Below are 25,582 nucleotides of genomic sequence, written 5' to 3' on the forward strand. Positions count from 1 at the left end.
GACAAGAGGACATCCAGTGAGAATACATGCCAAGTATATGGAGGTTTCCATGTTGGCATGAAGCTATTTCATATTCCCCAACCAATCCTACGTGCCTAGAATGCTCTTTCAGTATAACCAGAATCTCAAATAAGGATGCTGGGAGCAAACACTTCCAACTAAAACAATATCAAGGACTGAGGCAAGAAATCAGTACCTCCCACAGAGTCCAAAATATTTTTCTTCCAAAAATTTAGTAAATGCAGTTTTTTAATTGTTTCAACAGCCCTGCCTAATAAACTTAAATTATTCTTTGGCAGCAGAGTAAAGACTTTGATTAGAGATTCTGATCTTCCTTCACTCTTTGAAACCTAATTTAAATAGTCTTAGATTTTCAGATGCTGAAAGACAATCACACATGCATGTGGTAGGCTTTGTGTTGCTGCTTTGTGTTGCTGTTTCTGGGTTGAGGGCTGGACTACCTCTAAGCAGCAGATCTTTCACTTATACCTATCAAACTTTGGGGAGGATTGTTTTCTGCAGCATATCCTACCAACTGCCCCCACACTGGCCCTAAGACTGCAGGTTATTTGGTGGCAATGACCCCATGAGCTTTAAGAAGTTTCTCAGCAAGATTAAAGTGGTCCAAACCATGACAGTATTTTACAGATCCAATGCTCAAAACAAACAGCAGTTTAGTTAGCAGGGAAGATGGCTCCTTGTGGTTGCTAAACAGTTTTGTGTTTCCCAGTGTTACCACCATCCAGGAAAAAAACTCTAAGAAAATCTGTTGTTATGATCAGATTTATATCAGGCAGCTGCCTAATGCAGACCAGTATTGGCCCTGTAAATCTGACAGGTCCATAAATAGACTATTAACGTGCTTAAGCACTATGACAGCAAGAACTGCTTGTAAATATTATCCTCCCTGGAACCCCTAAGCAATATCCTGCAAGCCACTGAAATAACTGGGAATTTGCTATTGACAGATGAAGAGGCCTATTGGGCACTGATTGGATCATGTAATTTTGTATAAAATTTGCCCCACAGACTTCAAAATCAAACTTTTCATGAAAACACTTTGTATGGAGAATTAAAAAATTGCACATTTTCTCTCTGCCTATGAAACAACTGGAGTCACCAAAACATAGGGCACATATACTGGAAACACTGACACATCCATGATGTCTACGAAAGGCAGGAAACCATCAGCAGCTGCCTTCACTACAGCTTCAGAAGCTGCTCACTCTTCTGACATGGTTTGGGTGGGACGAGTGCACAGATGAGTAATGCTGACACTCGAGGGAGAGTGAGGGAGAGAATGGATCTCTCAGCTAAGCCGTGTTTAAAGAAGGGCTCAGGGCATTAGTCATGCTGACAAAGCTCTGGACAAGGGAGTCAATGACCCTTTGCACCATAAAAGAAGCAGCTAGGCAGCGAACAATGCCCATTCTTCTAAATGAATGCCTCAAATACCAGTTCAACCATGAATGCCATTATTTCCAGAAGTGAGTTACAGACACTTTACTTTCAACCTTGGGTCCCACTTTGGGCAGAAATGAGGCAACTGTAGATTTATAGTCTGAATTTAAAAGTAGAGAAATATCTGTGCTACTTCAGATGTCTCTCGATCTTGCTGAATTCCTAATAAAACATTTCACTACACAGAGCATTTTTCAAGTCAGGATGCCACAGAAAGAATGAAGCTGAGAAGAAAAATAAAATTCTGCTTTTACAGTATCTACAGTGAGTTAATGCAGCCTCATTCACACTCAGTGTTTCTCCTTTTAGCAGATCCATTAGACTCAGCAGAAACTGCTTACCTCACCTTAGCAAACCCATGGGTTTTATTTTTTCTTTGCTTGTTTTGTTATTTGTCTGATTTTGTGGTTGTTTTATTTTAATCTTTTCTATATAAAAATAGCCTTTGTTTTCCAACTAGCTTCTGCTGTCTACAGCACTTGATGTTTTGTTTTTCTTAGGTTTCTGCTTTCTAGAACAGCAGGATTTAAAAAGTCAACAGCCTTCTCCAGTGAAGTGGGCTTGTGGGAATACTGATTGTAATCAAACTGCCATACAATAAATAATGTTGGATGAGATCTCCTGAAGTCACCTGAGCCTTCAGTCAAAACAGGTCCAACTTAGAGCAGGCTACTCTGGGCCCTGTCCAGTTCAGCTCTGAGTATCTCTGAGGATGGAGATCCCACAAACTCTCTGGGCAACCCATTCTAATGTTTGACTACTCTCTTGACACAAAAGATATTCCTAAAGCCTAATCAGAATGTCTCTTGCTGCAGCTTGTGTCCACCACCTGCTATCATTTCAACATGTGTTGTGACTAGAGTGTGCCTCCTTCCCTACAATATCCCATTAGGTAGTTAAAGGAAACAGTAACATTACACGTAAGAATTCTCTTAGTACTGAAAAATTAATCCAGCTCTATCTCTGCCACTCCTTGTAGGTAAATTCCAGTCTGAAGGAAGAAGAAAACAGAGGCCAGACTCATTCTGAAAATGAATGTGGCAGGGCACTAAGCAAACCTGAGGTGTAGGAAGGACTTCTGGGGAGAAGCTGCTTTTACAAAATCTGATCTCCAGTAAGAGATTAATTCATTACAGCAATTTGGTCACCACCAAAGGCCTTGTGAAGGATTTGCCTTGGTGCATACTGGACGCAAGTCTTCTGAACATAAAGTCACTAAAATACAATAGGAGGGAAGAGTGGTGTCAACTAAATGCAGGAGTGCTGTCATTTGAGGGAAATCATTAACTACAGAAGCCCTGCAGGCCAAGCCTGACATGGCCACAGGTCACCTCCACAGCAGGGAGATGTCTCACATGCCTGGGCTCTCCTGCCAGCTCTGACCACCCCACTGTGAGGCTCACACAGCTATCAGCTGCCTGTCTGTGAGGCAGCAAAGGGATCCTAAAGGCTGGTTGTGGTCAGCACTCAGCATGCTTTTCAGGCAGTCTAGACCTCTCCTAATCCAGAAGCTCTTCAAAACGTTGAAAGGAAGAAGCTAAAATAAAGGTGAAAGAAATTTACTAGAAATGGAAAAACTGGAGCCAGAAAAGAGGAAAAAAGCAAGGGTCTATATAACAAAAGTGGAAAACAAAGGGAAAAAGAAGTGGAGAATGCAATAAGGAAAGCAAGAAATTAATTTCTAAAATTCCAAATCCTTACATCCTAAAAAGATTCCCTTCTTCCCTTTCAGATACATCTCATAACACCCAAGCCAAACACCAGAAAAGTCCCAATACTCCAACAGTGATCACTACAGCTTTGTTAGAACTCAAACCTGACAGCAGCAGCTTTCAAACTTGCCTATAACAGAGGCAAATGAGATCCTTTGCAGAAAAATAAGAGAAATAAACAGCCTGCTTTAAAAACCAGGGTTTCCTGACAACAGTGGTACTTGCAGACTTTTCTGGTATTACATTTCAAAAATTCACACAAAACTGACTCAGGTGTACAGTAACAGCCCTAGGCTGCCCTCAAACATCTCACCTCTGGAATCACAGTCCAGAGTTGTAGTCTGCCAGAAAAAAAGTCACAAATGTGTTGGTATTTGAGACATGGTCCATTCTTCATTTTGTTGAACTGAAGTTTAACAATTACACAGAGTTAGTTGGGTATTATGAGAGGTGCTGGTTGTCCTTTGCTAAGAGTATCAGCATGTGGTTCAATTAATGTGGTTTATACTTAGGTTCACCACCAAGTCCTACCACACAGGCATAAGGGCAAAAGCTGCCCAGTGTAAATAAAAATCAGACTTGATGAGTTAAAAAAGGAAGTGTGTCAGAACAATTTAGTTACTTTCCATCACTTTATAGATGTAAGAATTAAAGCCTCCTTTTAAAGCGGACATATTGAGTGGGGAGGTGCTGCATGTTTTCAATACAGATGGAAACAAGCTTGCCTGAGACCTCAGCTAGCTAGCCAGGGAAAAAAGAGCAAGACATTTAATGGAAAAGGAAAATGTTTCTCAAGAGATTCAAGGATTAAAAATTAACAAAGGGTTCACAATTCTATTAAAGAAATATTCTTATGCACATCTGCTGATATAAAACATACTGACCTACACCAATTTCTCCACTTGTACGAAAGCTTGAGAAAAAACGAAGTCGGAGTAATAGTGATAGGGAAAAATTATTTTAAAAAGCGTGCAATATTATTTAACTTTATTCTATCAACAAAACTATGTTAAGGGACCATGGTTATCCTGTCAAGCTTCAAGAAATCATAAAATGCAAACCTAAAAGATTACTGTGAAGCACAAAGTCTGCCTCTTGATATATAAATTTTAATGCTTCTTTTTTTAGCTGTCTCCCATCATAACTTTTTCACAATGCAACATTATAAATGTATTTTTTGATCACCCAGGTTTTGTGTGAAGTTAAGTACAGGCAATGCAAGATATACTCAACATACAGATAAAAGAAAAGATAGCATGATCATAATAGGGCTTGCATGCATGTGCACATGGACATCCATGCACGCTAAACTCACAGGGCAGGTACCTGCAGGCACAAGTGTTTCTTGGGATGCTGAAAAACCTTCTGGCTTTCAGTCACCATTTGCTCCTCTCTATTGCCTACTTAGGGTATTTCTACTGAAACAACCTGCAAGTTATTGCAGGTTGCCCACAAACATTCAAAATTACCTACAAATCCACCTGTTATAAATACCTGCAATTTCACCTCATTGTCATTTCCTCAGTCATGTCTGCTGATTTTAGGTTATCTGAGGGTATGAGTTATTTCAGAAGAGATCTTAAGTACTGGCTATTTTTATAAAGGATTATGCATTGCAAAATGACAATAATCTCTTCTCTCCACAGATCTTTTTCCCTGCCCCTCTTTCCAGGACTAATGAAAGCAAAGAAAACAAAAGAAAGATATTTCAAGAAAATGAAATTATTTTTCTCTATTACTCTGGCTGCTGGAAAGTCCTTGGTTACTGAAAATCCAATCAGGACTAAATTGCTGGCATCTATCAGCTGTAGAAGATATGACACTTCACTGCAGAGCTACACACAGGTTCAGTGCAGGCTGCAGATGTGGCTTTAACAAATTCTGTGACCTCCTTCTTTCCCTCATCATGTCTGGCTGTTTGTCTGGCTGCTGCTCTGATGTAAAGAAATCTACACAGTACTTTAAAACAGGCATGTTGGTACATGAGAGCTGCTGAAATTTGTTGAAAACTGCTGAGTGAGAGACTGGGCACACAACTGCCCATCTCGGCTTAAGTTCATATCTTGCCTTGTATCCAGATACTTGTGATACAGATGTGTGGACACAAGAAGAGGTCTTGTACCTATCTTGTACCTATCTCCCAGCTTTCCTCCCACTGTGCCAGCTTTCCAGCTGCCCACAGGAAACATGACATCCTTTATCTTAGGAATATGTGATTCCACTAAAATCTGTGTTACGTTTGTGGGTGCTTCAGAGACTTTATTATCTGTACACCTACCCAAGCATTTATCAGTATTCTCAACTATGCATCAAAGATTTGTAAAACTGTGCTCTGCTTTGGCACAGCAAATTCACCACTTATGTGTTCAGCTTATTTCTCATTTGTGTGTCCTAAACATTTCCCTCCCATCTGAAAACCTGCAGGCTACAGCTCTGACAGCAACACAGAGCACAGGCAGCTTGGTTAGTGCATCAGGAGACCTCAGTCAGAAACCATAGCTAAGTCCCCATGCTCTTTTCTGAAAGAAAAGAAAACAAACAAAAAAGCACAACCAAAACAACACCAAAACCAATTTAACTCAACTTTGCATTAGACTCCAAAGCAGCTTGTCCACAGCGACATGCCTTTCAGCAGTAAGTAATTTTAAATAGCCATACAAAGAAACACAATGTAAATAATTTGCATCCAGCCTGTATTTGTGCAGTAGCTCACCCAGGCTTTGAGAGAAGGACCAACTAAATAGGCAGAAAGATCTCTACTACTTTGGTGGATCTGGCTTTCAGGTTGCTGTAATCTACACCAATAGATTTACAACCCAATAGCCACACCTTTGTAATCATCTCTCCCTGCAGATTAGCCTTCATCTTCCCTTTCCACTTGGCAGTGTGTTTGAGACACAGCAGTAAGTACTGTTAAACAAAAGACCATCTCCAAGAAATAAGATGAGTCTCTGACATCCTAACACTGTTTTACAAACCTCACAGATATTTTAAAAAATAAAACCATAATTACAATTACAGTATACAGTAATTCTGCTGTATTTACCATGTTTTCCTGATGTCCTATTTTTCTATTGTTACAGAAACTACCATAAGAATTTTACAAAACCAGTCTCTTCACTGTCCCAGCTCCATCTACTTATTTTGCCTCATTCATTGCAAGCTCTTAAAGAGCCATTTGGCATTTTATTCACTGCTTTGGATAAGCAGCGAGTTAATGTTTTTTCCTGTACATCTTTTAAAATTTATGCAACATCTTAAGAAGGCTTATCCACACAAACAGCTGTCTCTCAGCTAATATTTGCATTCCTTCTTCAACATGAGTCATTTCTTCTTTGTTCTAAACTAACCAGCACGGCTTAGTATGCCAATTTCCCTGAATGGACATGTCAGTCAGAAACCTGACCACTGTGCTTTTCAGCATAGCTAATAATTACTATTAAGTCTTCTGCTTCGTCTCATCAGCTAATAGGAATTAAGAGCAGATTAAAGTCTATGATAACAACTTTCATTTGAGAATTTGTAACCCTTTTGGAAAACATTAATTCTTAGCACATACTCAAGAAGTAAAACATTGTCACCCACATCTGAGGTGAAATATAAGGACGACCAACAGCAGTGCTATAGAACTGTGGTGGTTTGGTAAAAACCACTACAATAACAAAACTGAACAAGACATTTTAAAAAGGCAAAATTAGCTTGAAATCACAGGTACTAAAGATGGGCCATCATTAAGAAATTAGAATCTGAACAATTAGAATTCATACATTAAGTCAGACAGTCTTGAAAAAGTGTCAGCATGATTTTAATGATAACCAGAACATGGGCTTCTTGTCTTGATGAAAGCACAATGCCCTCCTAGAAACATGACTGGAAATGACTTCCTGGGTGTCCTGGATTCAGCTAGGGTAAATTTAACTTCTCAGTAGCTATTAGAAGTGCTGTGTTTTGGATTTGGAATGAGAATGGTACTGATAACACACTGATGTTTTGGCTTTTGCTGTTTTTATCCCAGGTTTTTATCCCTGTTTTTTTCCTTGTCTCATGCTTTTCCAGTGAGGACTTAACAAAAGAAACTGGGAGGGAATATCTGGAACAGGTGACCTGAACTGTCCAAAGGAATATTCCAAGAGATTACCGTGCAATATTCCAAGAGATTACCATGCCCAGTATATAAACTGGGGGGAATTACCTAGTAGCAAAGTTGATTTGGGCTTGGGAAAGGGGGTCTGGCATCAGTCAGCAAGAGGTGAGCAATTGTATTGTGCATCACCTGTTTTTTCTATTATTATTACTGTTATTATTATCATCATTTAACATTACTACTGTATTTTAATTTATTTTCAATTATTAAACTGCTCTTATCTCAACATACAAGTTTAACTTTGATTCTCCTTCCCATTCCATCAAGCTGGGTGCAGAGGAGGGGCAGGTTGAGTGACTGCATGGTGCTTTATTTCCAGCTGGATTTAAGCCAGACAATGGAGGCCAGCAGATACAGCAATTGGTACATCTTATCCCAGCTCATTCAAATTTCTTAGCTAATTGACATAATTCCTGCTTCAAAGGTCTTCTACCCCAGGAGGGAGAAGTAAAGCCTTTGATACAGTCTCCCGCAGCATTCTCCCGGAGAAGCTGGTGGCCTATGGCTTGGACAGCTGCACTCTATGCTGGGTTAAAAACTGGTTGGATGTCTCGGCCCAGAGAGCTGTGGTGAATGGAGCCACATCCAATTAGTGCCTGGTCACTAGTGGGGTTATTGGGGCATGCCCTGTTTAATATATTTATTGATGATCTGGACAAGGGGATCGACTGCCCCCTCAGTTTGCAAATGACATTAAGTTAGGCAGGAGTGTTGATCTGCTGGAGGGTAGGAAGGCTCTGCAGAGGGATCTGGACAGGCTGGATTGATGGGCTGAGGCCAGTTGTACGAGGTTCAACACAGCCACGTGACAGGTGTTACACTCAGGTCACAACAGCCCCAGTCAGTGCCACAGGCTGGGGCAGAGTGGCTGCAAAGCTGCCTGGCAGAAAAGGACCTGGGGGTACTGGCTGACAGCAGCTGAACATAATCTAGGGTGTGCCTAAGGAACCAAGCAGGACAATGGCATCCTGGCCTGTATCAAAAATAGTGAGGCCACCAGGAAGGACCAGGGCTGTGATTGTCCCTCTCTACTGGGCTCTGGTGAGGCTGAATCTCAAGCCCTGTGTTCAGTTCTGGGTCCCTCACTTGAAGTAAGATATTGATGTGCTGGAGCGAATCCAGAGAAGGGCAACAAAGCTGGTGAATGGTCTGGAGGGTAAATACTCCAGGAGCAGCTGAGGGAGCTGGGGTTGTTTAGCCTGCAGAAAAGGAGGTTCAGTGGCGGCCTCATTGCTTTCCACAACTACCTACAAGGAGGTAGTGGTAAGTGGGGCATGGCCTCAAGATGCAGTAGGGGACGTTCAGGTTGGACATGAGGAAGAATTTCTTCAAGGAAAGGGCTGGCAAGCATTGGAATGGGCTGCCCAGGTTGGTGATGGAGTCACCATCCCTGAAGATGTTCAAGAAAAAAGTGTACTTGGCACTTAGTGCTACGGTCTAGTTGACAAGGTGATCAGTCAGAGGTTGGAGTCAATCTTGGGGGTCTTTTCCAACCTAAACAATCCTATCATTCTATTCTATGATTCTATATCTCAATTGTAATTCTATACAAAACCATGAGGTTGTTATCCACACTCAGCATTTCTTTTTCCCATATTTCTACATAAACACACAAAACTCGCGAGTAGCAGAGATGATAAGAGACTCTGAAAATATCTGATTTAATTTTGTAAAATTGTCCAAGAGAAGATGCAGATCAGAATTACGTGTCACCTGACACACATGCATCTAAGTGCCTTAGAAGAACTTCAGTAAAAGGAAACATGGTAAAGCTGTAAGCAGCGCTAACTGATACATAGATGGGAGAGATCAACGGCTTCTTATCTCCATCTTTGCTAATCCTGGAACATGGGAGAAGACAATAAAATTGAACAAAGGTAAATGCAGAAACTGAAGAAAGCAAAGCTGGTTTTTTTTACTTGCAAGGCCTAAATAAAGGGAACAGTGGGGGACAGAAAGCTTATAAATGACAAGCTCAAAATTATTTTATTTTCCTGCTGGAATGACTTGCAGTCATCAAGCCTCCCACTTACAAGAGGAACACAGGCTTTCCCAACATCTGCCTCTCTATGTGGGTCCAGTGCAGAGCAATAAAGGACAGCTAGTGAAAACATTAGGGCAAGTCATGATGTGGATAAGCAGCCCTGGAAAGAAAATGGAACACAGAACACCAAACCCTGGGTTTTTCCTCTTTATGCTCCATCAGGCAGTACTGTAGACATACCAAATTTGACCTAGACGATTTCGTGCCCATGTACTGCAGGATTCTTATAGCTTCCATGGTCTTGGCTGTTGGACTAGCTGGATGCTGGATTCACCCTGGCAACATTCCTGTTCTTTTTTTTTCTAACTGAAAAGTGTAATTTTTTTTTTTAATTAAGATTGTGCCAAGTATAAATAGTGCTTTCACTAAATAACAAACACACACAAAAAATGGGTAGAACACAATGTTCTCTTTTTAAATTGATTAATGGGCCTCTAGTGCACTGAATGAGATTTAAATCAATGTGTACAAAATTGGCAATTACAAATCAAACCAGCAAATGCAGGGGAAAAGGGTAGAAATAATCTATTTTGTAAAGGAACACCAAAGCAAATATTTTTGCAACTGCTGAACTGAAACATACTAGAAAGCTGTGTCATATAGTCTAAACTATCCCTGGTAATTTATCTTGTGCTCACCCACAATCAGATTCATGCCCTATCACGGCAAGTAATTCCTAGAAAGGAGGAAGCAGGATGTGCTTCATTCCTTCCTTCAGCACTCTATCACCTTCAGCTCTGAAGTACTCCCCACATCTAAATCTTTCTTTCCTTCCCTCTTCAAAAACTAAAATATCTGCCCTCAGACTCACTGTGTAATGGTCAGGAACTCCATTGTTTTCCATTAATGAGAGAGTATCTAAGAATGTAAAAGGCCAAAGCAAGGATGATTACACCAGTGCAGTGTGCTGAACAGTTGCTGATCTCCCCATAATTTACTAAACCACAGAAGGGAGCAATATGATGTGCAGATATTACCATGGCTATTATGTGACCGTAACAAGAGACATTCCAAAAGCAAGTGGCTGGGAAATACCAGACTCTTATTGAACCCATTAAAAAATAAATGGCTTGTGTAATGGTCTCCTTGGTGCTGCTGAAATAAAATCACTTCAGTTCCCATCTGTCATACTTTTTATTTCTTCATATCAACTCTGCACTGTATTGCAAGTCTGCTAATTAAACCATTCTAAATCTACACTTAGAAGTTCATACAGTATCAGATGCCCAGAAAGGTTAAATTTGACCCAAGTGTTTTCTTTGAAACAACACGTACAAAGAAATTAGGGCAACAGGGAGAAGCCCAAAATTGGTGCAAGAGACCTGCACAGTGAAGACTAGGGTGTGGCCAGGGATACTTATAGGGATGGCTCAGCAGCTCCACAGTTAGTGCTGCTTAGGTAGAGTCCATGAGAGAGCAAGAAATGGACAATAATCTAACAGAACCTGCAAATGGTAGCACTGACCCTGGTTTTTGTTCTGTCCTACTCTGCTTTAAATCTGCAGAACTGTGCATCTGGACTAACTCAACAGGAAAAAGTCTGATGGATGAACACTTACAGAATTATTTTACTTAATAATTTAATAGATGCCAGTTTTTTCTTATGTCACCTCTTTCTTGTTTAAATCCATTGCAGCTATGTCTACAGCAACATAGCATGTGTGAAGCTACTAGGAATCGAAGCATGCCTGCAGTGGTAAAAGAGGACTAAAGCTAGTGCCTCCTTGGTGACAAGCATCACATTCCAGAGAAGAGCAGCACTGATGCCTGGTCACCTGCTGCCCCAAATCCCACACGCACCATGCAAGAGGCTCTTCCCCTTTTCTCCTAGATATGCCCTTCTTGAAGATCTGTGTGAAATATGCAGGTAAATCTGGGCAGAAAAAACACTGAGAAGTATTTTGGGAGCTTTTGTCACATAAGGTTTTTTCCAATCCATTCTGATTTTTTATGCTAAGACTGATTTTAGCTCTTTGTTTGCAATTCCATTAAGATGATTAAATAACCTTTCATATGGATGAATGAGGAAATTATCAAGACTGATAAGTTAAATAACATTTAAATATGCAAACAGCTGTGTGCTGGAAAGCACAGATATTCCTCCTAGGGTGTAACAATAAAAACACACATACCTGCATACTGAGAGTTATGGGCTGCTGCTCAGGAAATCAATGTTCACAAAGAAAATTGTTCGTACCTCCCCTACTCAATTTGTGCTTGTTAGATAATAAATTATGAGCACTTACCTCTCAAAAAGGGTGTAAATCTATGAATGAATGATAATAGGAGTTTCAACCACACCAAGCTGAAAAGTCAATAACAAGACAGAGGAAAAAGCCACCAGGAGCATGGACCTGGATCCTTTCTTATTTAGCCACTGGTACATCTGAAATCTGTCCTAATGAAAATGCAACTGACCCTACTTGCCAATTGTGTTCTGTTTTGAAAGAAAATCAGTAAACATTTCCAGTAAAGTCAGTGGGGTTTCAGCCCATGCTCCACACCTAAATCAGAACTGTAAAAGCAAGTATTGTTAAACTGCACTCAGAAGAGACCTTCATTACAAATGAGTTTTCTTAATATTTAAAGAAAAACTCAACCATCCCTACTTAAAATGAGAGTAGGGAAACTAAAAGGAAGAAAAAGGTTATTATTTATAACATAGTGACTGTAGTTATGCTGCAGCCAGAGGACCAATTACATCCTGGTTACGCTTTCCAACTCCACTAATTCGTATAAATGAAGTGCTCACTACATGACAGGGTAATTGCAGTGTAAATACAATAGACTTTATATAACTAGATACTGAAAAAGAGCCTGTGTTACTGAGGTGGCAATAAGAATTAATTTGGACGTGTCATTAACCTTCAAATTCTTTGAATCAGTGATAATTAGGATATAGAAAAGCATAACCAAAAATGTAATTACACTGAACTAAGGGCTCAATTGTGCAAGTATTAAGAGGCTGCTCATGGGAGTAACTGTGCTTGAACATGAACTGAGTATGACCAAATCAGGCTGTAAAGCACTCCTGTGGGTTTATAAGGAAACAACATGGAAGGGAAGGAAAAAAAAAATTAATGACATTTTTCAGAAGTAGCATGCTGATGGTTGTTCTGATATCAAAAATCACTCCCTTATATTATGTAGCTAGTGGGGTTAAATTCTGCCAGGAAAGTCCCCCTTCCCTCTGAATGCATGTTAGCTCTAGCCACTGAAATGGCTGATGTATCCCTTCTCTAGGACACTTCATAGCAAGTATACAATGAGTGCGGACAGGACTTTGTAACATGAAAGTGCTAGTGTTCCCTATGTACATCCAATCTTTGTTAATTCCCCTCTAAGATGTACCACTAAACTTCTCTGATCACCTTCTGTGAGCTATGACAGCTTCCTAACTCTAGACACCACAAAATTCTTTTGCACACAATCACAAAATTGCTCCTTGAATGCCTATGGAAAACCAAGGACACACTGAACTGTCAGTTCAAATGCTAAAACAACTCCCCAGTCAGTGTAAAAATTTCTTGGAATTCAAAGACTCATGTTGTCATGTTAGACCACTTCATGATGTTGGCCTACAGCAGTGGCAATGTATGAGCACACGTGCAGGGAGGGTGTGGACAGTCTGCTGCTGTTGTGAAAGAAATCCTGCATCGGGGACAACCCAAAATGGGCAAGTACTTCCAACAGGTGAGAAACCCACACAGGTCACTTTCCTTCCACAGTTTATGGATCAGTTACTTTTTTCAGAATTATTCACATAGTTAATCAGGGAATCCACTCTCTTTCAGCAATTGTTTCTTAGCATACATATTTTCTGCTAGGTGTCCTTTTAAATTGGAAAGGGACCGTATGCTAGCAGAGAGAACTTTGTATTTGACTGCTTCCTTTCCAGTTATTTCCCCTTCTCATTTTGGCTTGATTTTTTTTCATTTCTGAATGACTAACCTTTGCAGGTAAGAGGGGGAGATGCATAGGAAACATTGGTGGCACTAACAATGCTGCTCCTTGCCTTGTATTGGAAGGCAGCTGCAGCTGGCGCAGCTCTGGCTATTTCTCAGCTCAAGATAAGGAAAGGGGATTCTCTTGCTCACTTTTAACAAATACACAGTTACCTAAGCATACCCACAGCTTCCAGAGAAGTGCTGCTTCCCTCCCTGGAAATGCTGAGCCTTTCAAGGTACACCGCTTACACTTGTTAAAGATGTACCTGGCTTGCATTCTTTGCTGTGATTAATTGCAGCAGCCTTATGTTGTGTTTGCCATAAACTTCTTTTTTAACCTCAATTGCTGAACAGTGCAGAAGCCACTGGAAGTTTCTGTTCCCTCTTTATTTACTGTCTGTTGAAGTATAATTATACCTACACCCTGCAAATCAGACTTTTACATTTGTTCCATAGCAATGTCCTAGAAACATGGACAGTTTTAAAATTCTCTCATCACAGAATCAGACATGAAGTGAAAAAGAAGACACAGGTGAGATTTTAAAATCCAGCCTTCCAATAGAATGAGAGATACAGCTGCTTGTACATGCACACTCTCATAAAATCCTGTCTTGCAGCATATGTATGGAAATGAAGCAGAATCCTTCATTATCAAACGCTCCTTGGCAGCCCACGCTCTGACGTGAAGGCACGTAATGCAAACATTTACAGCAGGAAGTCCTCAGGAATGATCAGTCACCATCAAATAGCAGCAGCTTATCAAACAGTAATTCCTGCTGTGGGAAACCCAGCTGAGGCAGCATTTCCACACAAACACAACGAAGAAAAGGTCTCTTTCAATAATCAGCTCCAATTTACACAGCTTTTCCCACAATGCCAAGTGTATCTGACGAGTCCCACCACGATCTGTGAGACAGAAACAGTGGCATGAAAGCTCCAGAGGTTCAGTCAGCTGAGGTTCTTTGCATTAAATACACAGCGAGTGAATGCTCCCAATTTAGTGAAGACATTTGTCCTGAGGCTAAAGCATTGATTCTCCACTTACTGCCATTTAATTGTGATGTATCAAATTTATCTTTTCAGGCTATAAACTCTTAGGGAAAAAGGTTCTTCTTCTGCATGCTGTTCTCATGCCAGCTTTATTTTACTGCAAGAAAACCTTGTTCAGATTGAATTATTTTTATATTAACAATATAACACTTCCCTATTGCTAGAATTAATTGCTGTAACCTGTATTTCTTTCTACAACAATGTCTGATGTAAAGTTGAATCAGTGGTGACAATATTATGAATAAATGAAGAATAACAAATACAGGAACATTCCGGATGTGGCAAAAATGCTCTTTTCTACTGAGAAAACCATTTGCTCTTCCCTACCATGGTAATGTTTGTGCTTTAGTAGTATAAATTCCTGTGCACAAGCAACACTGCTTTCCACTAGTTCAGAAAAAAAAGGAGCCAGCCAGGATGTTCCTTTTCTTTTTTTCCAGAATTGCAGGTGCTCTTTTTTACTGTCATTACCCCCAGGCCTATCTGCTGCCTCAAATTCACATTTAAGCTTCTGCCATGTATGAATTGGCCAAAGTGCACAGCCCTTCATTCCCAGATATTCAAGCCTGATGATTCACAGGCAATAAAATGTGACAGGACTTTTCACCAACAAACGAACTGCAGGGCATCCTAATCAGCAGGCAAGGCAGCTCTAATAACTGGGTTACAGCATGAGGGGATAAGCTCAAACGGAGCAGAACATTCATAAGACAAGAAATGTGAGATGCTACTCAGCCTAAAGCACCACTGGTGCTATACAAAGACAACCAACTTACACAGCAGCTGTTTTTTCCCTTTGGAAGAGAGATTCCTTTCAACTGCCAGTTAAAGACAGTCTCAGCAGCATGTGAACAAGAATGGCAACAGCTTACAGCCCCCAGCATGACTACTTCCAGCTTCTTTCCCCTTTTCAATTGCAGCAAACTGCAGTCAGACAGACAATGGAGGATTCTTTTTTTTGTTGCTGTTGTTTTAGATCGTGGTGTTAGGATACTGCTGGTTATCAGTGTTTTCAGACTTGTTGACAGGACACACACCAAGCAGCCAATATGCCAGCAGCTGTCCCTGATGCAGAAGCTGCCATGCGCTCGGAGGCTTGGACAGAACCCACTTGGGTGGCTCTGGCATCAGCTGCAGATGAGTTAGTGCTAGCAGTAAAAACACTGTCCCCAGAAGGTCACCTGTCCTCAAATGCTGCTTCTCAAAGGACACCTGCTCTGGATCTTTTTGCTAAGCTGTGCCAAACAAAAAGGTTTGCTTATGTAAAAAACACAAAGCCTCCTTCCTTCTGTCCCTCTACTGACAGCCTAAGAGTCAGTGAATTTATGACACTATCACTACAATGGTTTCAAAATACTTCAGCCTCGACACCACAGTAAGATCCCTAAGGAGATTTCCCCGTAAAGCTATTTTTTTCTAACACACTTAGGTCCATCAGACAGTGCTTAAACTCCTACTGGCTGCAATAGAGGCTCAATTTCCAAGTACAGACCACAGGATGGCTTCTTTCAGATGGGATGCGCAGGAAGCTGTGCCAGGATCTGAAGAAAGCTGCCTCTGAGCAGTAGAGGCCCTCTCTGCACCGAGGCCACGGCAGTCAGAAGACCACAGCTTTTGTTGGTACTGTAAGAAATGCCATGCCCAACACCCTGGGGCAGTGCTCTGCACCTCTGGAGCAATGAGAACAACTGAGGAATTTGATAATCCTCCTCCACCAAGAAGGGCCCCATGTGTAAAGTCTCACTAGGGTAAGAAGTGTCAGGGATCTCTGACATGAGCTACAGGCATGGGCTAGAATGTCACAGCCCTCAACTGATTGCACAAAATAGTGAAATCACAGTCAAAGGTGAGTGTTTGCAGTGCCAGAGATAATGTCTGCACTTTGCATAGTAATATCCAACTCCCAGCAGCAGTTAATGCAGAGGCCCACAAGAACCAAAAAAAGAGTAGGGCTGAGCAGATCCCTTGTTATCCCCTTCCCCATCTTTGCAGTGGGAGTAACACCATGTGCCAATGGTACAGGATGCTATAAAACATTCAAATACTTCAGCAATAAAGGTTGGACATGTACTGCAGAGAGGCAAATGGAGAAAGCCATCTGATGGTGTCAGTTGGGAGTGGAATTTGGAGGATCACACTTAGCTGAAAGCCCTCACACAGGCAAGAGTCAGCCCAGTATTTTCTTCCAAACTCTGAAGGAGTTTTAAAATCTATAGCACTTTTCCCTCTTTGCACTCATACAGAAGGCTCTGTCCAAGTTCATACTCCATAACTTTTGCTGCCATTTCATTGCTTTTCCTGTCTTCACTTAGTATTTGCCTTACAATACATCAAGTAAGTCATGCAACAAAATCAGGAAGAAGAAAACAAGAGACAAAAAGATGCTGCACCTACAGCACTGCCGGTTGGCCTTTCTGGTCTGCAAAAACCTACACAGGCTATTTTGAAACCTAGAAAGGCAGGAAAAACTAGAAGATTACAGAAAAAGAATGCTATTTCCAAGGACACTGGTTGTGTCCTCAGACAGAAAACCATTATCTGATACCACTTTTAATCATATTTTGGTTTTTAGTTGTGTACAGGAAACTCAACTAAAGGTCATAATAGGCAGCCCACATCTGATTTCTATAAAGACCATGAGTAGTGCATGAAGAGGATTTTCCTTTAAACACAAGTCCTGCCTTGGCTGAAAGTGAATGGTTGTTTTATTTCTCCATAAATACGTATGTAAAGGTCTCAGCTAAAGAACTTGGAGAAATTACCTATTTGTATACTACAAAGGCACAGATCTCAGACATTTTTCTACTAATTTCATACATACTGCTAATACTTAATAACAAAAGAGTAACCCTTCCATACTAGACCTGAAAAATTTGTGCAGTTGGCTCCAACTCAGGTCTAAGACATGGATGAGAATAATGCAAAAACAAATTCTAATCTCTCAGCTAATGGTATTCATTGCCTGGGTTGGCTGGCTGACCTTTCAGAGAAGACAGGGACTACATCAATGGCAGACATCCCATTAAATTACAACAACTGGGAAATCAGCAACAAGTTCTGGGGCAACAAGACGTGACTCATTACAGGCTAAAAAGAACTTTTCAGCATCCCTCACAATGAAGATATCCAAGGCCACATCCTAATGTTCTTCTGAATACAGCTCAAGGAAACTATCCAGGCTCTAAAACTGATGAATGGCTTCACCATGAGCACATCAGAAAGGTGCAATGAGACAAGAATGTCTTTTAGTCCTGAAAATGTAGGATGTACAGCAGCCCCTACCCAGCATCTAGTTTGCAGCTATATTGTATATCAAAAGAAGGCAAGGAGAAATCATCAAAAGTCTTTTCATGGCTCAAGGGTGAAAAAATGAATCCTTTCTGGCTCTGGTGGAATCAGACACAGCCAACACACAGCATGGGAGACTTTTCAGCCTTTCTAGAAATACTAAGTTTGGACTGGGAAAAAAAAACAATCAAAAACCCACACCCAAAAAGCAACAACAAGAGCAACAAAAACAAACACTAAAAAAAAGGTTAAAAAATTAAGTGATGTCCACTGAAACTGACACATACCCACAGGTAAGACAGTTCTTTCCTGAACCCCTCTTCCAGACTAAACAATATCTGACCTAGTCTTTTTCTTATGCTGTTTGGAGTACAAGTTCTCAGCTCATGCAGGTCTCTGCCAAGCCTGGCATGCAGTGAAACACTGTCAGCAAGGCCAGACAAGATTTGGAGGTCATCAAATCTCTTTGTGGGCTTCTAAAAGATGTTTCACTCTCAGGGTGATAAAATCTCCCAATACCAGACTAGATATATAGCTTTTTAGAGCTATCTAAGCCACAGAGCTTTGCTAGGCTCTAGCAAATCAAAAATGCTCTCAGTGAAGCCTCAATCTGTCAAAAATAATGTTCAGTCCTTTGATAGATCAGGTCCCAAGTGCCTACTTCTTACCACTGATGGGGGCATGTCACAGTCTGCTTGTTCCTGGAACTCAGAGGCACTGCTGTAAAAATGCTCATTTTGAAAAAAACACTTTAAAAGAGGAAAATCTTTTCCCTTTCTGGACACTTACTGTATTTACTGTCCAAGGATCCAAAGTCCTCTAGGGGTATCACCCAAATCTCACAGCAGAGACAAGAGAACTTTACAGAACAGGATACAGCTAGGATGTGGAACTTGCCCCAGATCACAGAGGTTATCAGTGACAGATTCAGAGCTGAATCTACATTCTCTTGGCATACAAACCCACATCTTCATGGAAAGATTACTCACTGTACCACAATACAATGAAGTGCAAATATGTTCAGTTTTGATATAAAGATATATAAAGCATGCAGGGAAAGGAGGGCATAGCACAGTAGGATATACATAGGAAAAATAATAAACATAACTTACAGGAGCTGCGTTGTTTTTCACTGTCACGCTTGGAGTCGTGGCTCGTAGTGCCCCACTCACGCCATGGTAGTACTTGAAGCAGATCTTTGTTTCAGCTGAAAAAAAATCCAAAAGAGACATATAGGATTTAAAAAAATGTTAGGGGTAATCTGCATGATCAGCTACAGCTCAAAGGCACAGGGCTGGCGAGTAGCTAAATTGCAAATGGTTCATTCTGGCTGGATGGCACAACAGGATACCTCCTGCCTCTGATCTTCCCCTTTGTCAGGGTGAAATCTGGAGTTTGGTTCATGGATTTAACACAGTTAAAATCCAAACCTCTTCTGAGCCAAAGTTACCACAGACAGACTTAGAGCACATGTTCAGTATCCTTTAGGAAGAAAAAAAGTAGGGACATATAAATCTTCCCTGTTCAGACATACCAAGCACTAATGTGCAGAGATATTTAGGAACTTCCTTAGGACAAGATTGCATAGCTGCTCATTGACAGGTTTTACTGTGCCAATTTATTCTGGCCTTGGTCAGGGCAAGGATGTAGATCTCCACAGATGAACTGCTTTGACAGTTACTACATTAAAGCATTTTCAGGAAGAGCAGAGTGTCACCAGACCCTGCCTTAGTGTATTTCCACTGACTTCTAAACATCTAAATTAGGTGAGGAACACAGGAAAGGTCATGAGTTTTCACACTCATAGTGCTGCTTTTTGCCCCATGCATTGGCATTCAAATAAATAATATTGAGGGAAATTCATCTCAATAATTGTATCAAGGCACAGAAGTGAAAGCTGCTTGTTAATCAGCCCCTCACAACCCCACTTTCTTGTCTGCTACAAGAAGGAACGACAGTTCCAGCCAGCTTCTGTGTTGGTCTGTGACTACAAACAGATGCAAAGCGCTGCTATTTGTCCCTTCGTGCCTGGAACTGGGGACTTGCTGGAGCTCATCCTGGCCTGCCTGCTGGCATGCCAGAATTTTCTTCCACAGTAAACTAGATGTGAACTAGCCTGGTATGTGCCTCAGCACAGCTGGGACCCAGCAATTATGCAGCGTTACACGTGTAACAGGTATGTTTGTGGGATCTGAAAAATGCCTGTTTAAATAAAAGCAGCTTTCACATCTTCTAGTTCTAACTGGATAATGACATGGAAATGTTCATCTGTTCCAAGACTTTCCTTAAGACCTTGCTTTGTAGTTGCTGCTGTAGCTCAGGGAAAACACCAGCCTTTGCTGGTAGAGTCACAAAAATGCTCATTGCAACTACAGTTACAGTCCATGTGTGAAAACAATTTAAAAAATCCCATTTACGTGTTTTAACATACAAATTGTATTGCAGTTTTAATACCAGTAACAAAATTACTCAAATCACTGCAGCTGTGACAAAAAATATTAAGAGCTGAGACTGGAACCACAGATTGTGGTTCTGTGATCTGCTGTTTGTAGATCCAAGAAACAACCATGTAGCAGTCCAGGTGGAAGCAAAACCTGGGACGTAAAAAGTGGTGGAAACCCTCAAAACCACAGGCCTGAAATGATTACCCTGGTACCTACACAGGAACATAGGTGGAAACAGAAATCCTGATACGTTTTGAAAGACAAAATAATTTTAGAAGTGTAAAGCCTTCCCAACTTTCAGATGTCACTCGGGAAATGAAAAGCAAAGAGATGATGTTCCCAAGTACTCTGAGCACTGCTCACATTCAGGGGGCTTCCCAGTCCTCTAACCTGAGGGGTGCTGCAGGAATGCACAGCATTTGAATGTTCATTGATGAGAAGCACAGTGCTAGCACACTTAATCTGTGAAAACCATGTTTTCCATCCCCAAAGCCTGTTCTTCACCAGAGTGCACATTTTGCTCATACAGTGAAAATACAGCCTGTCCCACTATATCCACAATGTGTACATGTGTCCCATTTACTTCACAGCATTCCACAAGAATTGGAACAGAATATAGAGTCCTTCAGCACCTCCATGAGGGGCTGTGGGGCCCATCCTGGGGCTGAATTCATAACTATACCCTCAAATGAAATTCTGCAACTTTAAGAGATTTACTTGAGGTGTCAGTACAGCTGAGCCAGCGACCCTGCTGTTGCACCTGGGAGCAGCAGTTGTTTCCTTTTGGCAGCAAAAAAAGCTGGAAGAGCCTGTGGGACAGAAAAACTGCAAGTCCAGATTGTATTTTCATGTTGTAATTTTCTCTACAGGACTTTTAACAGCTCAGCAGCTAACTCATTTACTCGCTGAGAGGACAGCAAAAGCTGAGGATATCACAATAGCTAAAACATGCAGTTCTCACCAATTATTCAAATCTTAATTTTCTTCTCCCCTGGAGATTTTTAGCTACAGTTTTCATGGAACATTGAGAACTAGAATAAAGAGAAGCCTTTAAAAAATAAAATTAACTTTTGTAGTTAATGAAATATAACTCCAGGTATTAGCTGTATGACAATGTTCAGACCCCACAGCAGGAAATCTTGTCATAGATGGATAAGTAGGAAATCAGTTACCATGTGCATCAGGAAAATTTTAAAAGAATCCATTTAATTAAACTAAAAGTATTAGAGAGAACAGAAAGAGAGAATATATCCATATGCAGTCAATCTGGATATTTGTAACACTTTCAAGGACAAAGGATAACTAAGATGATAAATATGTCTTTGGCAAGAACCATGTGGTTATTGAAGGATCCTCTCAGTTTCATGTACTTGCAACCAAACTGCCCACATACAGGTGGAAACCACTAGAAAGCAACTCAAGTGAGTTGCAAGTGTCACACCCAACCCAAAACAGTGGCACAGCTGGAGCCATTCATCAAGCAATGATAGAGGTGGTGATTAATGAACAGCAAAGATTTCATTCAGAGAACAGATCTGAGAGAAAATGTCAGATGGAGGCCGTCATGTGTTGAGAAATTGCTCTAGAAGCAACAGGGGAACAACATTTTCTTTCCTCTAGACTCCTCTCTCCCCTTTTTGCTCATATTGCTTTCAGATTGAAAATATTATGCAAATATCTATTTTCAATGGAGAGAGGAAACTTTAGCAAGTACAAAGCCTGCAAAATGATATATAATTTCTTTAGGTGTAAAAATGCCATTAGGATCCTAGTTGGCCATTTTTTGGCCATGAACCATTCTTTACAAACAACATTGCTGGTGCCATGTTTTTCACTGCAACAGAGTCCTAACATGTTCTTGCATTCCTGAATCACCTCTGAGACATTTCCAAAACAGGTGCAGAAACCTATGGACTTGGTACCACTGCCTCTGCAGATGAACAGAAAACACTGGAAGTATTGGTAAGGCAGTGATATAAATTAACCTGAATATCATCCAGCTGGCATTTGTAAATAATATGTAGTTACAAAGACTGTTTGGATTGTAGCCTTGTAGACTACCTTGTTCTGAAATAAAGGAGACCATTTAACTCTGTCCTGCTGCCCTAGCTACATGGCAGAGTGCACAGGTCGAGAGCAGGTGTTGTCTAGTTAATCCCCAGTCATAAATAAATGTGTACCATTGTAATTTTCATCTCTAATTATTTAGAGATCACTGGACCAGCAATGTAATTATGATACTGAAGTCAGAAAGTAATGAGGTTAAATTCTTCTTTCAATTAGGAAAAATGTCAGTCAATCTGGTAAATCTTCCAAGAGATGAGGTGCCTAAAGATGCTCATGCCCGTGGCAACTACCAAACTACCCAACAATTCACATGGATAAAGAACAAAACAGCATTGTACTCCCTTTATACCAGGCTTGGTGTCTCCATTTGTGCCACTTTTGGCTGGAGTAATTTGCTTCACAGTGGCTGGTATGGGGCTTTGCTTTGGCTTCCTGCTGAACACAGGGGTTGATAATATAAAGATGTTTTTGCTGTTGCTGAGCAGGGCTCACACAGAGCCAAGGACTTTTCTGCCTTTTTTTTTTTTTTTTGGTACTGTCATACTGAGGATTAGATTGGGTGTGCATAGAAAAGAGGGAAGAGACACATCTGGGACAGGTGACCCAAACAGACCAAAGGGATATTCCAGACCACATGAGACATCACACTCAGTATATAAAGTGGGAGGAAGGAGGATGAAAGGCGGACTGTTTGGGGTGATGGTGTTTGTCCTCCCAAGCAGCCATTATGTGCAATGGGGCCCTGCTCTCCTAGAGATAGCTGAACACCTGCTTGCCCACAGGAAGTGGTGATAGAATTCCTTGTTTTGCTTTGTTTGTGTATATGGCTTTTGCTTTCCCTACTAAACTGTATTTATCTCAGCCCACGAGTTGTCTGGCTTTTACCCTTTCAATTCTCTTCCTGATCCCACTGGTGGGGGAGTAAACAAGCAGCTGTGTGGGACTTTGCTGCTGGCTGGGGTTGAACCATGACACTGTCATACACTGACTGTGTTACAGCTCTGTGCTGCGTTGGTATAAATATGAAAATCCCCAGTTGTATGCTCAGATTCACCACTGTAACTATCACAGATGCATAAAAAACACAGTTGACCTAAAGGAAGCTGCTGTGCCCTCAAGGCACAGCAAGGCAAGACAATCAGAACCAGGCAAGAGGAGGGGTGATTCTGTTTTCCTCCTTGCACCAAGCATCTGTGTGGGCCACACAGGTTATAAGGAAGGGAGGGGAACTGAGATGTACTTCATCCCTGGACACCACAGAGACCACTCCCTATTTAGAGGAAAGCACTGAGAAGTTTGACTTTTGCCAGAGAAACTCTGCCATGGGGCTTCATCCTTCTCACAAGAAAAATAAGTTAATTTCACAAAAATTATTTCACTATCAAAGCCCTGAGTTATCTCAGTTACCAAATCAGTTTGGCAAATTAACCGGAACATTAATTTACCAGCTGAACATAACTCAGGCAATAGTTTACACTGCCTCTGCAACCACCCAGCCCCTGAAAACACTCAATTCCTTATGAAACTGAAGTGAGAGGAGATAAAATCCAGTAGGGTCTGCTGATTAATTGCAAATGGAGGTACTGAAGGTTGAAAGTCTCCAAGAGGTCTCCTAGTTCCCATCATCCAGCCACTTTTCTGTCAGTGTTACTTCTCCTGTTGGTTTATTTGATACCCTTTCCCTTTAAAATACTTCCCCTCCTACTCCTTCAGAGTTATCAAAATTGCCCTAAATGTCTTCTCAAACGTTCACTTGATCTTATAACTAATAACTTAGAACTAATTCTCTGTTGCATGCTTACTAAGATCAACCTGATCTCAGAGGCTTAGTTTTCACTTAAAGGTGGTTTTATTCTTTCAAATATAAAATAAAGCTCTGCCAAGATTACACAATTTCTCTTTCTGAGCTAAAAAAGCCCCAGAACACCCTAGTGAGTATTTCAAGGAAGACCATATTCTTCGGGGGAGGCAGGAAGCATCAGCTGGTGTTTGCTAGGAGTGTGTGATGCACCTGGGGCATTTCAACAAGCTTGTTGTGATTTACTCCCATGACACTTTTTGTTTCAGTTAAATAGCTGAGGTGACTAAGCATTAGGTAGGCATTTCTCACTGCTGTAAAAACCTCTCAGGGAAGTACTGCCAGTCTTAGAAACTGAGTCATTTTTGATCAATTCAATCTATTACTAAAAGAGCTGTTGTTGCTCTTTTGGGCAAACACTGTGCATAAAAAATGAAAGGTGTCAAAACCAGTAATGAAAAGGTAGCTGTCTCTGGTAAGTGGTTGGGAACCAAGTGAACCAAATCAGACAGCAAGGCAATTAAGTTATGAGTCATAAAATTTTCCCTAGAGAGAAGCCAGAACTGGAATAAACAAATATATGATGCTGTGCTACAATCAAATCACTGTGGTACCATCCTGAATTAAAGCAGCCACGATGATCTCTAGAAGTGGAGACAGCTTGTGTCAAAATGAAGACTGTGAGTCAATGGAGGAGGTAGAACTGTTTGAATACAATAGGGAAACTGGGAGAAGCGTATGAAAAAAGCAGAACAAGGAATTACAATGGGAAACCAAAACAGAGAGAGATTAAAGGCAGTTTATATGCAGAACTAAGTGACTAAGCAATGTCTTTGATGGGAGGGGAGGAGAGGATTGAGATTATAACAAAATCACTGCACAGAATGGGACAGGGGAGAAAGCAGAGAGACTGCAACTGTGTAAACAAGACTAAAAGACACTAGAAGAAAAGAAAGCAGGGAAAAGGAAACAAAGCAAGGAAAGTCAGACAGGGAAAGAGCAAGTAAGTCAAAGTTTAAGAAGAAAGAAAGAGTCACTGAGACCTTCAGGCAGCATGGAGCAGCACAATGTATGAACTGTATCAGCAGCTACCTGTGAAAGTTGATGTGCACCTCACGTCCACCTCTCATGCCTGACCTCCCTTCTCTACCTGCTGCTGCCTCCAGTGCCCATCTCCTCTTTATGAAAATCACTGGAAGGTAAATTGTAGAGAGAAGGTAAATTGTGCAACACAAAGAGGTGAAACCTAGCATTCCTGCATCAGCATGAGTCTTTCCCTAAGCATCAATAGTTTTTAGATAAATTTTGGTATTTTCTCACGATGTTGTACTTGCCCTGTCAGGTAAAACATCGTGAGAAGAATTAATACTCATAACAAAGATAAAAGGTAAAGTTATTAATGGCAGATCTAATTTGTACTTACAGCATTGATAGACGGTACTGTTTATTTCCATCATGTAGGCCTGCTGCTGCTCCATGCAAACAATGGCTCTTATTTCTGGTGCTCCGTCAGAAAAACTGCCTGTTCCAAGCATTGGCTATCTCCAACAGGCAATGGTGACACTACAACCATCAGGCTGGTTTGCTACTCAGTTGCCTATGGACCATGCATTTCCTTAAGCTGTAG

The 25,582-nt window shown here is 41.0% G+C and overlaps 1 protein-coding gene across 1 annotated transcript in view; it reads right to left on the reverse strand.

The window, feature by feature from the left end:
- Positions 1 to 25,582, reverse strand: part of HECW1 (HECT, C2 and WW domain containing E3 ubiquitin protein ligase 1) — a 252,394-nt gene that overhangs the window by 103,423 nt on the left and 123,389 nt on the right. Inside the window, exon 4 of the mRNA XM_058825358.1 lies at positions 18,759 to 18,853. Within this exon, the coding sequence (XP_058681341.1) occupies positions 18,759 to 18,853 (95 nt within the window). The remainder of the gene's footprint in view (positions 1 to 18,758; positions 18,854 to 25,582) is intronic.

The sequence above is a fragment of the Ammospiza caudacuta genome, chromosome 1 (assembly GCF_027887145.1).
Source record: "Ammospiza caudacuta isolate bAmmCau1 chromosome 1, bAmmCau1.pri, whole genome shotgun sequence".
NCBI classification, from domain to species: Eukaryota; Metazoa; Chordata; class Aves; order Passeriformes; family Passerellidae; genus Ammospiza; species Ammospiza caudacuta.